Genomic DNA, 19,437 nt, shown 5'->3' with positions numbered 1-19,437 from the left:
AGATCACAATGGTGTGTTGAAAATGTACAATACATCTCAGAGTACCATGGTACAAAGCATCCAGAGAGGCAAGAAGATAAGATAATGCTGATACACTACAGCCCCATAATCAATAACTGGTATATATATATATATATATAAAAAGTAGCAGACACTAAAGTTCTCTTACGAGAGATACTCTCGTACTGCGTTGTCGTAGCAACGCATTGGGGAAAATCCTTTTCCACGAGAATACTGAAGCAAAAAATTATCCTTCATTTTGTATCTATGTAAAACGCTTTGCCACAGCATACAGACCTAGGCGAGACAGCTCGCGCGCCTATTGGCTGCTGTGCGGCAAAAGCTTAAGCCAATCGAGCGAGCCCTTGAGTGACGTCACACCCAATGAGGGCGCTTCGCGCCCTCCCGCGTCACGTCCCGCCGAAACGGGCGTGGCTTAGGGCTATATATTTCGCTCACAGGCTTATGAACTCTGATTTTTTATCCTTCAGCGAGGACAACTCATCGCTGATCCGAGTGAAGAAGCTGCGCCGTCGAGAGAGCACCTCAGCGGGAGAAGTCACGACAAGCTGCTGGCACCGCCGCCTTCGTCGCCTTCCAGCTGCGCGTTCCGGCGCCTATATATCCTTTCACGTATTGAGTGTGTGTGAGGTCGCCGGCGCGACTCACACTTGTTTTACTGTGTTGTATCTCAAGCGGCGTCTTTCTCAAGATGCCTCTTTGCGGTTCGTGCAAACGGACCACGCTCAGCGACGGGGACCGCCACGTGATTTGCGCTTCCTGCCTGGGCGAGGAACACGCGGCTATCGCTCTTGCGGATGGCGGCTGCCATCACTGTGAACTTCTGCCTCTGGCGACTCTGCGGACTCGCCTGGCGTCGTTCCAAGAGCCCGTGTTCTCCGCTGTTGTGCCGCGCCGTAAAAAGCGCCGTGCACAGCGGAACCCGGAACCTCCGGCAAGCCACCCAAGTTCGCCGGCGCGCCCGCGAACTGTGTCTCCGGCTTCCTCAGCGTCGATACCCGACGGACAGCGACCGCAGATTGCCGCCGCTTCCGTCGACGACATCGATGACATCGACATCGACGCCATGCTGAGGGACGAGGACTCGTGCTCGGTTTTGGCTTCCGGCAGCGAGGATTGGGCGAGCTCTGCGGATCTCGCGCCCCCTGCCCCCACGCCAAAAGGAAAGAGAGCGAGCATCGAGGCGGAGCTCATGCGCGTTCTCACTCAAGCCACGGCGAGCCTTGGCCTTGAGTGGGTTTCGCCCGAGCAGCCCGCTAAAAACCGGCTGGATGGCTATTTTCTGCCCGGGGAGAAGTCGACGCCTGTCTCAAAGCCCGCCCCCTTCCTTCCTGAGCTTCACGAGGAGGTCGCGAGAGCTTGGACTTCCCCGTATTCTACGAGGACGAGGTCATCTGTTTCTCTAGCGTTCTCCGAGGTCGACGACGCTAAGAACAGAGGTTACCTTTCCCTCCCGCCGGTCGAAGAGCCTATCGCGGCCCACTTATGCCCACCCTCCGCTGGACGGCGGGCTAAGATGGCGCTGCCTTCAAAGGCTTGCCGCACGACGTCATCCCTGCTCCGTCGCGCTTATGCCGCCAACGGACAGGCCGCGTCAGCGCTGCACTCCATGGCGACGCTGCAGATCTTCCAGGCCGATCTCCTCCGCAAGCTGGACGAGAACGGACCCGAGGCGATCTGCGTGGCGGACCTGAGAAGCGCTACAGACCTGGCTCTTCGCGTTTCGAAGTCTGCAGCCCAAGCCATCGGACGCAGTATGGCGGCGATCACCGTGTCTGAGAGGCACCTCTGGTTAACGCTCTCAGACATGCCAGAAGCAGAGCGGACCGCGTTCCTCGACGCCCCGCTCTCCCCTGCTGGCCTCTTCGGGACTTCAGTGAAGGACTTCACCGACAGGTATGCGGAGGTGCAGAAGGCGACCCAGGCTATGAAGCACTTCCTGCCGAAGCGCTCCAGTTCTGCAGCAGGCCGTGCGAAACCGCCCGCTCAGAGCTCACAGCCGAGACCGCCGCCCAGCTCCTCATCTCAACGCCGCCAGAACCAGAGCTCGAGACCGCGCTCTCGCTCTGCCGGTCGCCGCCCGCGACAGAAGGTAGCGTTGAAGCCAGAGCCCCCGAAGACATCCTAGCACTGCTAGGGAAGCGTCGGTGTTAAAGTCCCGCTGCGGCCGGACCCTCACCGAAGCTCACCGCTCGTGCAGTCCCAAGCGAAGCGACTGTACCTGCGATCATTGCAGCCAACAGGCGTGTCTCACTGGCCGCTTGCCTGCACACAACAGCCGTTTTCACGGCTACCCAGATAAATCCATTAAAGAGTGCATTTTCTGGTGTCCCGGCCACGGCCGACGGTGTTTCTTGTGTAGTAAATCTGCCCGCTGTAATGTGCACATCCCTACACACAAACACGGCCCCACACACAGGGCCCGCGCACATAAAATCGACTCAGTTCGATTGCGCGTTAAAAGTAGCACACGTGCCCACTACCCAGTGCCCACTAATGCTACCTCCTGCTCTTCGCACGGTTTCTGTAAAAACGAAACCTGCGTGCAGGCGCTCCGCTCCGGCGAGCGATGCTATAAAGGTGGTAAACGTGCCCGGTCCCCAGTGCCCGCGTTCCCACACAAGCATCACGGTTCCTACGGAGCCCGTCCAGCCCTCCCTTTCCCGCCTGAAGGCTGTCGAGGGGTCGAGCGCGGACATTCTGCCCGCTTTCATAAGCGCGGCCCCGGCCTCAGATGTTGCGAGCGAGACATTACAAATGTCGCAGCTCACGAAAGCCGCTGTATCGCGAGTCGATCAGAGCGCGCTTTTCACTCAGCCCCTAGCTACACGTGCAGATGCATGGGAAAAGCTTCCCGGGGTTTCAAAATGGGTGATAAACATCATAAAAGAAGGCTATTCGCTACAGTTTCGCAGACGCCCTCGCCGCCACACGGCGCGCGTCGAGACTTCGGTAGATTCGAATGTAGCACATATACTTCGAGCCGAAATTCAGAAACTTCTGAGGAAAAGGGCTATCGAACCTTTATCTCAGGCTCAGAGCGAAGGGGGGCTTTACAGCAGATACTTCCTGGTACCCAAGAAAGACGGGGGTCTCAGACCCATACTAGACCTGAGGCAACTGAACAGAGCGCTTGTGAAACGCCAGTTCAGAATGCTAACGACCAGAAAAATCCTCGCGCACGTTCGCCAAGGAGACTGGTTCGTGTCAGTAGATCTAAAAGACGCGTATTTTCAAATACAGATTGCGTCACGTCACAGGCGATTTTTGAGATTCGCCTTCGAGGGCCAGGCATACCAGTACAAAGTCCTGCCGTTCGGCTTGTCTCTAGCACCCCGTACATTTACGAAGTGCATGGACTCAGCACTCGCTCCCCTCAAACTGCAGGGTGTTCGAGTGCTGAACTATTTGGACGATTGGCTCATTCTAGCCCAATCTCATTCAGAGATAGTGGCGCACAGGGCCCTGCTGCTGAGTCACCTCGAGAGTCTCGGTCTCACAGTAAACTGGGAAAAGAGTTCGCTGTCCCCCAGTCAAAATATTTCTTTTCTGGGACTGGAACTGAACTCGCTGTCGATGACAGCGCAGCTGTCACAACAGCGCGCGCTGCGCATCCAGCGCACAGTCAGCTCATTTCGCTGCGGCGCTGTTCTCCCTCTAAAGAGCTTTCAGAAAATGCTAGGTCTGATGGCCTCAGCATCTGCGGTACTGCAGCTGGGTCTGCTGCGCATGCGCCCACTGCAGATATGGCTCAAAGGGAGGGTGCCATGCAAAGCATGGGCCTCCGGTCGGCTTCGCCTCAAGGTCAATCAAGCTTGCGTTGCAGCTTTGAAACCATGGAGGTCAAAAGACTGGTACCTGTCAGGTGTAAGCCTAGGGACTTCCTCGAGTCTGAGGGTGGTGTCTACGGACGCATCCAACGCAGGATGGGGAGCGCTGCTCGAGGGCAGACCGCTGTTTGGCCTTTGGTCAGAGCGAGAGAAGCTCTTCCACATAAACTGCCTCGAGATGTTAGCGGTGTGCAATGCGCTCACTCGCTTTCGTCCCCTGATTATGGGCTGCCATGTACTGATACGTTCAGACAACATGTCAGTGGTGTCATACATAAATCGCCAGGGCGGCCTCAGGTCCCTGTCATTATACAGGCTGACCAAACGCCTCCTGATATGGGCGCGCTGCAACCTCCTTTCACTAAGGGCGGCGCACGTGCCGGGGCACCTGAATGTTGGACCAGACGTACTGTCCAGGAACCGCGTTCCGGCAGGAGAACGGTCATTACACCCACACACAGTACAACTGTTGTGGAAGAAATTCGGCAGAGCGGAAGTGGACCTCTTTGCGTCCCCAGAGAACGCTCACTGTCTAGAATTTTTCTCGAAAAGCAAGGACGCGCTGGCTCATCAGTGGCCACGCCGCCCCCTACATGCTTTTCCCCCTGTCTCCCTCCTGACCCAGGTGGTGGAGAGGATCAGGGAGGAAGGATGCTCAGTGCTGCTAGTAGCGCCGCTCTGGTCGAATCAACCCTGGTTCCCAGCTGTGATGCAGTTAGCCAGCACCGCCCCGTTGCCAGTGCCTCTGAGGAGAGATCTACTCTCTCAAGCGAGTGGCTCGATTTGGCATCCTCACCCGGAGCTATGGTCCCTTCATGTGTGGGCCATCAACGGGTATCCGCTGACCTCCCTCAGGGAGTGTTAAACACGATCACACAAGCTAGAGCTCCGTCTACACGACGGCTCTATGCGTCTAAATGGTCTGTTTTTTCTGGCTGGTGCACGTCTCGCGGCGTGTCACCCCCAGACTGCGGAGTGACAGAGGTTTTGTCCTTCTTACAAGAGATGTTGGATAGCGGGAGATCTCCTTCCACACTCAAGGTATATGTGGCGGCTATAGCAGCTTTTTCTGAAACCGCACACGGCCAGTCCATAGGAAGGAACGATTTAGTCATTCGGTTCCTTAAAGGAGCTAGGAGACTTAATCCACCCAGACCTCCCACAGTTCCCATTTGGGACCTTTCCACGGTGCTGGACGCCATGAAGGGTCCTCCTTTCGAGCATCTTCAGGAGATTGATATGAAACACTTGTCGCTCAAGACAGTGTTTCTCCTGGCTCTCGCTTCAGTGAAGCGCGTTGGGGACTTACACGCGCTCTCAGTGAGCGCGTCGTGCATGGAATTTGGGCTTAATGACTCCAGAGTCGTGCTCAAACCTAAGCATGGTTACGTTCCAAAATCCCAAAACACACCGTTTAGGGCGCAGGTTATTTCCCTGTCTGCCCTTCCGGTCATCGGGGATAATATGGACGAAAACTTAATCTGCCCGGTGAGGGCATTGAGAGCTTACGTGTCGCGCTCGTCTGCTTTCAGGCAGACAGAGCAGCTTTTCGTTTCGTTTAGTGGGCGTCTCAAGGGACTGGCCACTTCGAAACAGAGCCTATCCAGATAGATAGTGGACGCTATAGCTCTAGCGTACGCATCCAAAGGCATTCAGTGCCCTTTGGGTGTTAGGGCGCACTCCACGAGAAGTATGGCTTCTTCGTGGGCTTGGTCGAGTGGGATTGCCTTACAGGATATTTGTATGGCGGCAGGCTGGGCCTCACCGTCTACATTTATCAGGTTTTATAACCTCGAGGTACCCGCCTTACAGGCCAAGATATTATCGGTTTAAATAACCGTATTTGTTAGACTGACATTTCAGTCGTCTATTATGGCATTTTTATGCTGAAACTGCTAAGCGCAGTTAATTCTGTACTGATCTGCTATGCGCAGTGTATTCTGTACTGATCTGCTAAGCGCAGTCAATTCTATACTGATCTGCTAAGGCAGTCATTTTTGTGAGAGATGGTGGTTAGAGCCCACCTCTTTCAGGATTCTCTGTGAGTCCTACAGGTGATTATGTACTATATGAACCCCAGCTCAGTGCTCTGGGTCTATGGTGTCGGATCACTGCACACACGGCGTCTTACAGGGTGTTCCCCAATGCGTTGCTACGACAACGCAGTACGAGAGTATCTCTCGTAAGAGAACGTACTCGGTTACTAACGTAACCTCGGTTCTCTCTAGAGAGAGGAACGAGTACTGCGTTTCCTGCCGTGTATGCGCTCTGGTTGTTTCGCTGTTAAAAATCAGAGTTCATAAGCCTGTGAGCGAAATATATAGCCCTAAGCCACGCCCGTTTCGGCGGGACGTGACGCGGGAGGGCATTGGGTGTGACGTCACTCAAGGGCTCGCTCGATTGGCTTAAGCTTTTGCCGCACAGCAGCCAATAGGCGCGCGAGCTGTCTCGTCTAGGTCTGTATGCTGTGGCAAAGCGTTTTACATAGATACAAAATTAAGGATAATTTTTTGCTTCAGTATTCTCGTGGAAAAGGATTTTCCCCAATGCGTTGCTACGACAACGCAGTACTCGTTCCTCTCTCTAGAGAGAACCGAGGTTACGTTAGTAACCGAGTACGTTTCTTCCTCACATTGAATGAGAAGCATGACTTATTTCTAAACTAAAATCCTAACTTTTTCTTGAGTTTTTGCCTCAAATAGTTACAGTTTTTCTCAGTCGCTTTGGTGCATTTCTCACATCACTATTTACATTTGCACAACAGTTAATGCAGTTCTCAAAACAATTAGTGCAAACTGCAAAACCTAGTTGATAACCTGCAAAAGCGTGTCACTTGCTCAAAATGGATCGCTCATTCCTCAAAAGCAAGTATTCATGTCAATGAAAGTGTCAGTGTCATCAAGATGAAAAGTCTTGACACCATTGCTTATGAACAAGATAGTCAAATGGCTTTGTCATGTTTTCATTATGACAGTTTACTCTGTAAATGTTTTCCAATGCAAAAAAGTCAGATATTGGTGACACTACCTGAAAATGCTCAAGGCGGCATTATATACTATTTGCACAGCCATTTGAAAAATACAGTAAAGTTACACATTACTGTATTTAGTGAGGTAACTACAAGACACTGAATGTTTCACATTTTTACTGCATATGCTCTTTGCAATTCTAATTTCTTCACAGCATTGTGCAAAAGAAAAAATACACCCTTATTTACAACAAACATAAACTCCCTTTGGGTAGAGCTGTGCACAACTGTAAACAATACTGCAGTACATATTGGAACTGAACATACAACATACATAGTACTGTAATCATTCATGCACATCCAGACGTTCCTCTCTGTCTGGCCACATAATTTCATCTACATCACAACAAATATCAATGCAATCCAAAACAACAACATGCTTGCTCAGATGGTCTCCAGTTAGACCCCTCTCATTCTCAGGGATTACGTCCCTGTAAAGAGTGTCTAACAAAGTCAGCAGATGTTGTGTGTTGTATGGAGCAAGACGGGGGATATGCCATTTATACACACCTGTTCTCCCGACGAAATGTTTGAATAATTGAATTTACAGTGGTTCTCCCAACATTTGGCTGCACCCTTCGACCAGCCTCAGCCGTTGTGAGGCCGTGATTGACAACATGATCCACAATTGTAGCCCTGATTTCATCAGGGATCCGCCTATGTCCTTGGCCTCTTCTTCCCCTTCCCCTTCCCCTTCCCCGTCCTGCACCCGCACCCGCACCCTCACCCGCACCCTCACCCGCATCCGCACCCGCACCCTCACCCTTACCCGCACCCTCACCCGCACCCTCACCCTCACCCCTCTTCCACAAGGCTGGCCTTCCATTTCTGTGTCACAGTATTGTAGAAATGGTACACACTATGTCCTGCTTGGTTCGTATATGCTTGTAAAGTGGGGGGTTTATGGGATTCAGCTCTGACAGTGATTGTAGAGAAGTGGCTTATCATTGGTTGCAACTAATGCTTCACACACCCCTTCGCATCAGTGAAAGTTGAGATTCATCTAAGATAAATTGTTCAATTTAGGAGACATTTTCAGAAAAAAAAAAGATTAAATGTTTTTTGTAAAATTTGCTTGACAGATTTTGACACTAGTTCAACATTTTTGTATGTAATGACTCAAGCAATGAAAGGAGGACTATTAGTTTAATATGGAATGACTATTCAGCATTCACAAGTATAGTTAATTTTGACTGACATGACATAAGCAAATGATAATGTTAGAAAACAGCAGAGAGTTGTATGAAAGCAATTGATGCATGTCCAAAAGCATTTGCAATTTGTTCGAAGGAATGAGAAACTGCTAATGAAGTGCACAAATGACCAAATGTTGTGGAGGTTGAACTAACTGTTGTGCAAATGTAAATAGTTATGTGAGAAATGCACCAAAGCGACTGAGAAAAACTGTAATATGCGAACTAAACCGTGATGTGTTATCGATAACAATCCCAAGGTTTTTGTACCCGATACTGCCCAGTCAACACGTGAGATCATGTGATGATCACAGTTACATCGCACCATACTGTGATACTCATTGTGAATGCTAAATGTTGAGCAGGTTGAGAGGAGGCGGTTCAAATATCGGTCATTCTACTTCCTGTTTCTTAACACTATCACAGTGACATCACAGTGGTGTCACATGATGAGCTCACAATATTTGTAATTGCACTGTGATTATATAGTATGAGATCCAGCAGTGTGATGATCATTTTGAAGGATTTTGTATGTATAATAATGTATAATAAGACAAGCATTTGAACTATTGTGGCATTCAGACACAAAAGAGATATCAAGACTCAGCGTATGAATCTCAACAATGGTGACGAACGATCAAAAGCTTCATGCTGCAGTGCATGCTGGGTATCCAGTCTTTGTGCACTTTGACCACATTAAGGCCATCTATCTATCTATTGTAGCTCACTGTGAACTCAGATTGTGATCATCTCACGAGTACTGCTCATGGTGAGATCACTGTGAGATCTGGGTTATATTTATATGGACCTATTATATTCTGTGCTTTGACTATTTATTATTTTGATGCCATTTAGGTCATATGATGTGCATTGAAAGTGAAGTAAAATAAGATGTTGATGTCAACGGCTAGCCCACGTTGGCCTGGCTCTGCTGTATCTTCAGGATCACAGCTGGCCGTGAGCATGAAACATTAACTACCGAACGGGTTTGTGTTTTCCGGCACCCAAACTGCACCTGAGCTCTGCGTGTTAGACTCCGGAGATGCCATCACACGCAGCACAGCGAGAAAGCACCATGAATTTGATGCGATTTTTTACAATATTATAGTAATGGGAGTCTAATGAGGATCATAAAGTGCAACAATCAGATTACAGTAATGTAGGGGGGAACTGTCTTATAATGTATCGGCCTCATTTTGAGATTCTCATGTGCTGATGAAAGATTTAGTGACTGATTGACCCAGCGTCAGCTGATCAGACCTGCATGGCATGTGGTCAATGCACACCACGACATGTTGGGTTATTCTTTAGAGGTTAACACAGCTGTTAAAAGACACACCAGGCTGCCCTTCGTTTTACCGTAATCACATAACATGCTATTTATAGTTGTGTTCCTGAAGGCTTTCTCAATGTCTTTGTGCTGACTAAGTGCTGACCATTGCTCAACACGGCTTAATGTGTTCTTGAGCGTCAAACATTACGTGATGTGCTCTCTGTACTGGTCACGCTATGGCAGGGAGGGGTTACATTACTATGAATGAGTTCAGTGTAGACATTCAGGGTTGGTGATGCACTTTTTTGTATTGTAAAAAGCGCTTTATAAATATAATGTGACTTGACTTGCTCACAACATTTATCTAGTGAAAGACGAGAAACAAGTTAAAATGCATGGTTACGATTGCATTTTTATATAAAATTTGCTTTTGTGAACACTATTGGGTTTAGGCTTTAGTGTACTTTATTTTAAATGGAGCATTAAGATTAGCGCCACTCACTGGACATTTCAGCTCAGAACTCAGCATTTATAATTGGACTCACATGTGAGAATTCAGAGTACATTTTTAAAAAATGCTCGCAGCCAGGGTGCGATTTGTGAAAAAAACAGAGGGGGGGATGTTTTGAAACATTTTTATTCATAAAAATAAATCATGCAACATGAACTTTATCACTGCATTTGCAGGAAATGTAAAATCTTTTTTCTTATTAACTCATGAAGCAGCCTAACGCAATATTTTTATTCTAATAGCTTATCTTTCCCCACAATCTTTCCACAGAACTGTGATCATGAAATAACTTTAACTTTACATCGTGATGCTGAGCTACAGTGAAATGATAGAAAAGACAGATGCATTATCTGTGTTAGCAATGTGCCTCAATCGCGCAAACTGGACGCGCGAATGAGGCTATAAGCACGGCCCCGCGCTAAACGCCTCATTCGCACCACAGGACCTCTAGCCGTGCGTTAACGCGTCTTTACATTGACTTAACATTAAAATCACTCGCGCCAGACGCTCAAGAGTGAGTGAGTAATCATTTAAAAATAAAATTGACTTTAATCAAACCACGGATCAGTGATAAGTTTTGTGATCAGTCTCGCCACTAGTGTAGTAGCACTATGATCACTTTGAGGGGGGAATAAATTTATCCCCACCGGGGATACAAATAATTAAGCAGAGGCAGGGATACATTGACCAGAAAGGGGGAAATCCCACGCATCCCCCCGGCAAATCGCACCCTGCTCGCAACGTTTATTTCTTCTTAGACAAATTTGTTGGGGTTGGAGTTAGACATCATATGTGACCCTGGATCACAGAACCAGTCTGGAGCCGCACGGGTATATCTGTGGCAATAGCCAACTATACATTGTATGGGTCAAAATGATACATTTTCCTTTTATGCCAAAAATCATTAGGATATTAAGTATCATGTTCCATGAAGATATTTAGTAAATTTCCTGCCGTAAATATATAAATATGTATTTTTTTCATGTATTTTTGTGAGTGAATGCAGCACAATCGTGAACATAAATGGACATGAGGTATAAATCTCAATAATAATAAAAAAGACCCATGAGACTGGTTTTGTGGTCCAAGGTCACATGTTTTAGAACGTGTGTACACATCTATTGTAGAGAGTGGATTAACTTGGCATCAAAAATCTCCTGGTATATGATCACTTAAACTGCAGATCTAAGAACAAACTCTTAGTACAACTCTACACTGAAAGGGCAAAGAAGGAGGCCAGGACTAATCTTGCAGATAGTTATCGCTCTCTCTTTAGTCAGTTTGAGTCCTTGAAATCAGGTATAATCCCTCTAGCGAATAAAAATGTGTTTAAGACGTCTTTTATTCCAAACGCTATTCAAATTCTCAACTCCCAATGGACCCAGAGGTGTGTTTATTAGGCAGTTTAACCAACTCTAGCCTTATGAAGCTTACTGAAATGTTGTTGTAATAGCTAAAAAATGCATTGCTTTGAGATGGAAAGCAGACACTGAAGTGCCAGTTGGATTATGGTTGTCGGAGATTTGCTGCTGTACAGAAGATCACATATTCAATATTTTATAAAATCTGGAAACCCTTTTCGAATTATGTAAATATAGTGCCACATGACTTGATTTGATAAAGGTGATTTTCTGTTTTACATTTTCTCCATTTTCCTTTTTGTTGTTGTTTTTTGACGTTGCCTCATTTGTGTCATTATCATTATCGATCACTTGCGGAGTTGAGTTTTTCAAATACAATAACAAACATCAGACAAGATGTTTGTTATTGTTATTGTATTTGAAAAACTCAACTCCGCAAGTGATCGATAAATGACAGTGGTATGAAAACTGTATTTTTATGTAATGTGAATCTGTCTGTGTTTTTGTCCTGGGTTTTCATCTTCGTTTTGTTTTTTACTATATTACTGCCTGTATTATTTTATAACCTGGTGAGCCAAAGACAAATTTCCACCTTGGTGGACAATAAAGAAATACAATACAATACAGTAGTTTTACTTAAATGCTAGATTTTTTTAAAAATGGTTATCATAACAGAAAAAACGTATGATTTGCCATACACAGCACTTTCTTTAGCAGAGCATAAGCAATACTCGTGCGCTCATCTCCTGATTGATCAGTCTGTCAGTCGTGTAGTTTGCAGAGGTGGACAAAGTACACAACTTCCTTACTTGAGTAAAAGTACAGATACTACTGGTCAAATATTACTCCGTTACAAGTAAAAGTTGTAAAGACCGATTTTTACTTAAGTAAAAGTACAGAAGTACTAATTTTTAAAAGTACTTAAGTATAAAAGTAAATGTCAAAGCATTGTTTTATTATTGTTGCATGTAATAGCCAATTTACAGTACCTTATGCCTCTGAATCTCTGCCTGCCTACCCTCATATCAATATCACATTTATTTCTAGAACACAGTTCCAGTCATGGGATTGAATAAGTGTACTCAATAACGTCCACAATGGTTTCGGACACCCAAATGGCTGTTCCCAGTTTTTTGGCTTTTAGTATGAATATGTTAGCCTTACTGTTATCTATAAGCTAGTGTGCTCTAAAACAATGACAAAATTTGCATTTAGAAGACCAAACCCAACGTTGAAAATTAAAAGCATGTTGATGTCAGAATCCAATGTCAGATTGACGTTAATCTCCAACGTTGGACAGACGTTGTATTGTGGTTGAAAATCGGTTGACGTCAGAAACCAACATCAGTCGAGTTCTGACGTCAACCAGACTATTATTTCCAACCAAAATGCAACCAAAATCATCCCTGACGTTATACTTTCTACTCAAGGCCCATTGACAGAAATGTAGTGGAGTAAAAAGTACGATGTTTGTCTTTCAAATGTAGTAAAGTTAAAGTAAAAGTTTCCAGAAAAAATAATACTCAAGTAAAGTACAGATACTCAAAAAGTGTACTTAAGTACAGTACTCAAGGAAATGTACTTTGTTACTGTCCACCTCTGGTAGTTTGGTGACTCTGTGTTACTTCTTCCGTCGGCCAGTTACTCCATCGGATCCCTTTCCTCGCCTGAACACCCGGACATCGAGACATCGAGACTGTCCGTCTCAGTGTTGACCCCTGGCCTCGTCTCGGGTTCTGGCTCTCAGATTTCTCTGAGGATACGATCTCCATTCTCCAGGCTTCAACACGAACCTTAGAGAAGATCTGCTCCCAGATTTAACCAAGCTGGTGTATGCCAACGCTATCTCACGACCAATGCGTACGAATGATTAAAAGGTGGCTAATTCGTACGACCTCACTCATACGAATTCGTACGATTTGTCTGGACCCACATGATTGGGTAGGTTTAGGGGCGGAGTCAGGGGTAGCTCATTATGCGAATTAGCCACCTCGTAAAACCCGTACGTAATGCCATAAGATCGGGTTGTAAAGTGACAGAAGCTTGTTCTGTGCCTAAAAGTCAAATGTGGCCCACTTATTTCAACCTGGCTTGTTGTCTGTCCTGACATTTCTGGACGATCTGAATATAAAAATATTTATCAAGCTTCTTAAAGTGCCATTTTTAGTCTTCAGTGCTGAGAATTCATGAAATGTACTCCTACTTTCAAACTTAAGTATAAAAGCAAGTTATCAAATGGCTTAAAGCAAAGAATCACACTTTACGACAGATCGAGAGGTCTCTCAAGACTGTGTTTGACGACGAGCAGTTCTTCAAACGGTCTCGTTTGGACATCATCTTTCTCAGCGCTGGTTCATGTTGGGCTGAACCTTTTATAACATGTTTCTGCTGTTCGACTCAGTCAGCAAAACTAGCTCTTCTTTCTCCCGCCGGTTCGGGAATCCATGTTGTCTGATTATATCATCAAATCTAGCTTAGCCGGTCAGTTAACAGCACACCGGTTTAACATTAAATGGTGTAAAACGTGTTTATCTTTCATTTTCCAGAATGTATTCTCTTGAAAATGAGTCAAATGTGTGTTGAATGTAAACTCCTCTTAGGAATGACACCATTCAATGTGAAGTTATCTGAGAATATTAAGGAAATCTATTCAGTGATTGGTCCATGCCTGTCGTCATCCAGAATCCCGTTTGTGGCACAGCAAAGTGTTGTGAATCATCTCTAGGACTGACACTTAAGATTTAGTCCCAGAATTCACTTAAATCACGACTGAGATGCTTGATAACTAACTTTTAACTTTTAAGATTTTTTTTACTCTTAAGTCAATTCTTAGCAGTGTTCTTGTGAGTAATTCTCAGAGGCTCGATAAATACAGGCGCTGATCTATCATATCAAACAAGTTCCCGTGGTCGAATCTGAGTAATAATGGTGTAAACCGTCAGAATTATTTGCACTTGCTGTAAAAACCTAATTCGCTCTTTGAAGGAGGCACTTCTTCCCTATTCTCTAACTTGCTGCCATAAAACCGGAGTCCTGAAAGCAAAGTGACAGAAGCCCCAGCGAGCAATTTTGCGTTTAAAAGACGTCTAATAGCCGTCCAAAAACACAGCCCAGACTAAAACAAGGCAAAATTTGGGCTATTTTATTGATTACATTTTATTGATGTCTAACCATAGCCCAAGATTAGACTAGTCATCAATTAGATTAAATGAAACCAAACACCTTGTAGTCACTGTTGACTTTGCTTACATGATGGAATATCACACATCTCGCAAGTTGTTTTGGTAATAACCAAATTCGAGGTTATTTTGGCTAGATGTGTTTCTCATAGCCAGACTATATCGGGTCTCTATATAGGGTCTCTATTGGGTCTCTAGACGGTGAAATGACTATGCACTACAAGGCTTCAGTTGTGTCGAGGAAAGAGACCTCAGTCTTTGTGAATACTTCAACAGTTTTCTGCTAGCACATCACAGAACACATCTAACAGAAAGCTCTTCTCCGTCTCTCGGATATCTGAGGTTCAGCCTCAGATGTTTCTCATCACCATTAATTAACTAAGAACAGCGAGACTTCAGATTTCAATAGCAGTCTTCATGAGCTGCATCTCGAAAATCAAATATATGCTATATTAACAAAAGTTAGTTATGTGGGTTATTTATTGTTGGGATATTAAGTTACAACCATTAGTTAAAGGATTAGTTCACTTCCGAATTGAAATGTCCTGATCATTTACTCTCCGCCACGTCACCCAAGATGTTCATATCTTTCTTTCTTTAGTCAGAAAGAAATGAAGGTTTGTGAGGAACACACTCCAGATGTTCTCCATATAGTGACTTCAATGGTCCAGCGGGTCGAAGGTCCAGATGTGAGTTTCAGCTTCAAATTCTCCACACTAAGAGTAAGAATAAGAGTCTCATCTAGACAAACCAGCCGCCATTTTATAAAATATAAAATAAACGTTTATACACTTTTAACCACAAAAGCTCGTCTTGGACGATTTGACCATTGAAGTCACTATATGGAGAACATCTGGAGTGTGTTCCTCAAAAACCTTCATTTCTGTTCGACTGGACTGGAGAGAGAAACACATGAACTTCCTTGATGACGTGGCGGAGAGTAAATGATCAGGAGATATTAATTCTGAAGTGAACTAATCCTTTAATCTCAATACATTCTACATTGGTTTGCATTGAATAGATGCAGTGATTTTTTCAGCTACGCACCGGAATGGCGGCGTTTAAAAATTACATATTGTACACAAAATTGAAGTCTGTATACCAGAGGAACCGGTATACTGCAAGTCACTTATATAGCATTTATACAACGCTTTTAACAATATAGTGTTTCAAAGCAGCTTTACAGTGATAATAGGAGATTACAGTAACAGAGATTGTTTGGCTTTACAGCAGCTCTAGAATAAAGTTATTGTCCAGATAAAGTTAGATTTGATTGATTCACTTCCATCACAACGATCATTGTCCATGACACCGTTTTAACTGACAACTTTTAATGTGTTTTGGCCGTTTATTTACACGACAGCAGTGTTTGGGGCTCGAGAACGCAAACTTTGGATTTCCGTGTAAACTTAAAAAACGTGAATCCGTGAAAATGGCGATACCGACCAGCACAAATCTGTGCCTTTCAGGACTTCAACTTGATATATGCCTGCATGTCCACCATTGGCACATATTATAGCCGTTCAGGACTTTAGGACCTCCATGATGAGGCCATGAAGGAGATGGGAGCTTTGGCACACCGTTGCTGAACTAATCCTGTAATGGTGGTCAGAGATAGCTAGAGAAAAAAGACTGTTTCCAGGACCATGAGATCTCTGGTGTTGATCCTGGAAAAGTGAGGTGGACCCGTGCTAGAGCCGGCCAGAAAGAGTTCCTCCATGTTAAACTGAGAATCTCTGGAGAAACGCTCACTCCTCGAGCTCAACAGCGGATCCCCAGGGCCCTGAGCGATCGCAGAACACACGAGGGACGGACAGGCTTCTTCTTTCCTCTGAAGGTCTCGAGTAAAGCCTTTCCTTTTTACTCACTCATCACATGTGTGCAGTTTAACAAGCGTTACGCACAGCTTGAGCTTGACCACACACTCAATGCATTTACCATGAGGGGCTTTGCTCACGGGGACATGGGGGAACACGCTTTCGAATCCCATTTTTGTGCATATCCGATTGGAATCCGATGAAAAATGACATGAAATGCGATTTTGAGCCACATTCATAAGCGGTTTAAATCCTGCATTTCTGTAAATCCGTCTCAGTCTGACCGCTCTGATCGGATTTCACATGGTTTATGTCACTTTCTCACGCCTAGTCAAATGTAAACATCACATGTTGTTAAAGGAAACATGCTTTAAAGCCCCCTGAAATCAAAATATACGTTTTTTTTTAGCTTTTAGTATGAGTGTATGTTAGCCTTAGGTTATGAACAAGCTGTGCACCAGAACAATGACAAAATTCACATTTAGGAGATATAAGCATTCAAAACTTGCATTCAAAACACTAAAATGGATCAGGGATTTTAATGACATCAACGCAGACTTCAGTTTACCATCACATCTTCTGTCCAATCAAATGCTCTCTAGAATCTGAAGCTCCGCCCCCTCTGCTATAAACACCAGCTGGCCGAAGCGAGCGTCGACACACACAGCAATACGGGTGGGAGTGTGTGTTCGGTTGCTCAAACGCTCGAGTTTTATCCCGTTCTCCAACCGTACGTTGGTTAAGAATGAAACGGCTAGAATTTATTCACGTCTACTATTGAGTCCAGCGTATCATCAGCGCTCGGATTCACTTCCATGTGCGACTCGCAGTCTGTGAGGGAAACTAAACGCTATTGGCTGTTTGAAAAGGGGGAGGAGCCATTCAATAAGTCCCGCCTTTCAGGGTGAATTACATCAACGCATCAAACAAAAGCTGCGCGATCAAAAACACTTAAAAATTATAGTTCACCCAAAAATTTATTTTGTTTTGTTTTTCCAAACCTGTATAATTGAACACAAAAGAAGATATTGTGAAAAATGTGGAAAACTGAACCGTTTTATTGCACCATTGACTTCCATTGTATGTTTTTTTACTACTATGGAAGTCAGAGCAGCCTAGTTACAAACTTTCTTCATAATATTTTCCTTATTTGAGGCAATGAATGTTGATTTCATACGGCTTCACACATCGTCACCTGAAGGTGCTTCAGTCCCTGACGCAGCGCCAGAGAAACAGCATCACGAGGCGAATCTCTCTCTGACTTTCTCCTATTATGCAGTGCAGGGATTTATGGGAAAAACAGTCAGGTGTGGGGGGGGGCGGGGGGTCTGTGTTTACACTGCCTCTCATTGGTGGTTCATTCCACTGTCTAATATTCTGGCATCCCAAACATTCGGCAACATTCGGGGGTAAAAACACATCGCACGGGCAGACAGAAATGGCTGGAATTCTGGAAGAGAAAGGCTCAATAATCCTGTCCATCATGCATTGCACATGAATCCAGACACCTCTTCCCAGCCACACACACTCTCACGCTTCAATCAATCTGCTTTTAGACGGAAACAATATCCTAATATCTCAACGTAGACACCCAAACCAAAAAGCATGTTAGATGACACGTGTTCCTGTGAGAAATGGCTAGTGTTTTTTTAGTGTGCTAAACTTATCCAACATATAATATCTTCAATATAATCATCACTATTGTTTTTGCTGTTATAAAGCAGTTATTGTTATTAAAACAAATATGCAAAAGTTACTCGTACTGTATTGGTCTGTTTTTGATTTCAGAGCAGAGAAATCTCCATAAAGTCAGCAGAGATTTAGTTCATTAAATCAAAAGTCATGTGAAGACTCCCAATATCATGTTGTATTGGACAGGGAAATCCACCGTAATAGCATTTGTCTATTAGTCTACTATTACTCTTATATATATATATATATATATATATATATATATTAGGGATGCACGATATATCGGTCACCATATCGGTATCGGCCGATATATGTTCATTTTTAATGTTAGCGTTATCAGCCCGATAAGAAAATTCGCCCGATATATTAAAGCCGATAAATAATGTATTATTTCCTTCAGCTGAGACTCTTCAGATGCGCACTGTTCAACATGATGGGTTTGAATTGCTTAAAATATGATTGAAATCACTTCAAAAAAGGAAAATACAGTAAAGTGTCATATCGGCTACATAAAATTATAATGAGAACATTATAATTGTGTGTTATGGACATGGATTTTAATGGTCAGACTTTTGTTTTTGTAATCAGGCTCTCGAAAATGATATTAAAATTTGGATTTAGATTTATCAGCCAATATATCGGTTATCATCTTTCAAATATAAAGAATTAAAATGGTCATGTTAGTGCATCCCAAATATATATATTAGTATGATTATTTATTAGTATGATTAAATATCCATAGTTATTTTTCTATTAGTAGATGAAATGTTAGTAGTAGTAGTGTAATATAAATGGAAACAGTAAAAAGTTCTAGACTTTATATTGGATGTGTTGCAGTGGCTGTCAGATCTACAGTCCGGTCACATACTCTTATTTCAGTGACCAGAGTCGTGTGCTCTGGTGTTTCTCCTGCAGAATCAGATTTATATGCCAGTACATCAGACACATATGCCGGAATATCGCAGTATCTCACTCACCATCCATCGCACCAGACGCGCACCGCGCGCCTCCTCTTCTCCGGACTGATCACATGATGCCCGTTCTTCATCATCTCATAAAACCCCGTTCGCAAGCACTAATCAACGGCTAAACACGGATAATACACTCGATAGGTATTCAGTGTGTGTCACAGGACCGGGAAGCCTCCAGGATAGCCGGCTTCTGCATGAAACGACGGTGACGCGGTACTGAGGGACAACGCCTCCTCCAGCGGCCAGCAGAATTACGCATCGCACTACCGCGAAGGCTTCCTCATGAATATTAGCCATGTGAGATGACGTTTGCATTAATTAATATGCTGAAGAGGCGTTGGCGAATGAACGAATCCTGCTAGTCATGGCGTGGCTCGTGAATATTAATGTGTAACGCCAGCACGAGCACATGTATATTCATGTACTGCGCCTTTGCTATAGTAGGGTTTGAGAGTTCGCTCCTTGGGAAGTGGCGTCATATGGCACGGACTCGTACGATAAGCGACATTATACTCTCTTACATAATCCCAGCTCTCGTGTCATGTGACCAGTTGAAATCCA

At 44.7% G+C, this 19,437-nt stretch overlaps 1 protein-coding gene across 3 annotated transcripts in view; it reads right to left on the bottom strand.

Moving 5' to 3' along the window:
* LOC306997105 (ethanolamine-phosphate cytidylyltransferase-like) overlaps positions 1 to 19,141 on the bottom strand; it is a 56,827-nt gene extending 37,686 nt beyond the window's left edge. Inside the window, exon 1 of one of the 3 annotated variants that reach the window (XM_079610192.1) lies at positions 18,883 to 19,141. In XM_079610192.1, the coding sequence (XP_079466318.1) occupies positions 18,883 to 18,956 (74 nt within the window). In that variant the 5' untranslated portion in view covers positions 18,957 to 19,141. The remainder of the gene's footprint in view (positions 1 to 18,882) is intronic. The other 2 variants (XM_079610194.1, XM_079610193.1) reach the window with 2 other exon arrangements.
* Positions 19,142 to 19,437: the final 296 nt, after the last annotated feature.

Source organism: Phoxinus phoxinus (genome assembly GCF_949152265.1).
Source record: "Phoxinus phoxinus genome assembly, chromosome: 1".
NCBI classification, from domain to species: domain Eukaryota; kingdom Metazoa; phylum Chordata; class Actinopteri; order Cypriniformes; family Leuciscidae; genus Phoxinus; species Phoxinus phoxinus.
Note: the sequence above shows the minus strand (reverse complement) of the source record. Positions and strands in the feature narration are given on the sequence as shown.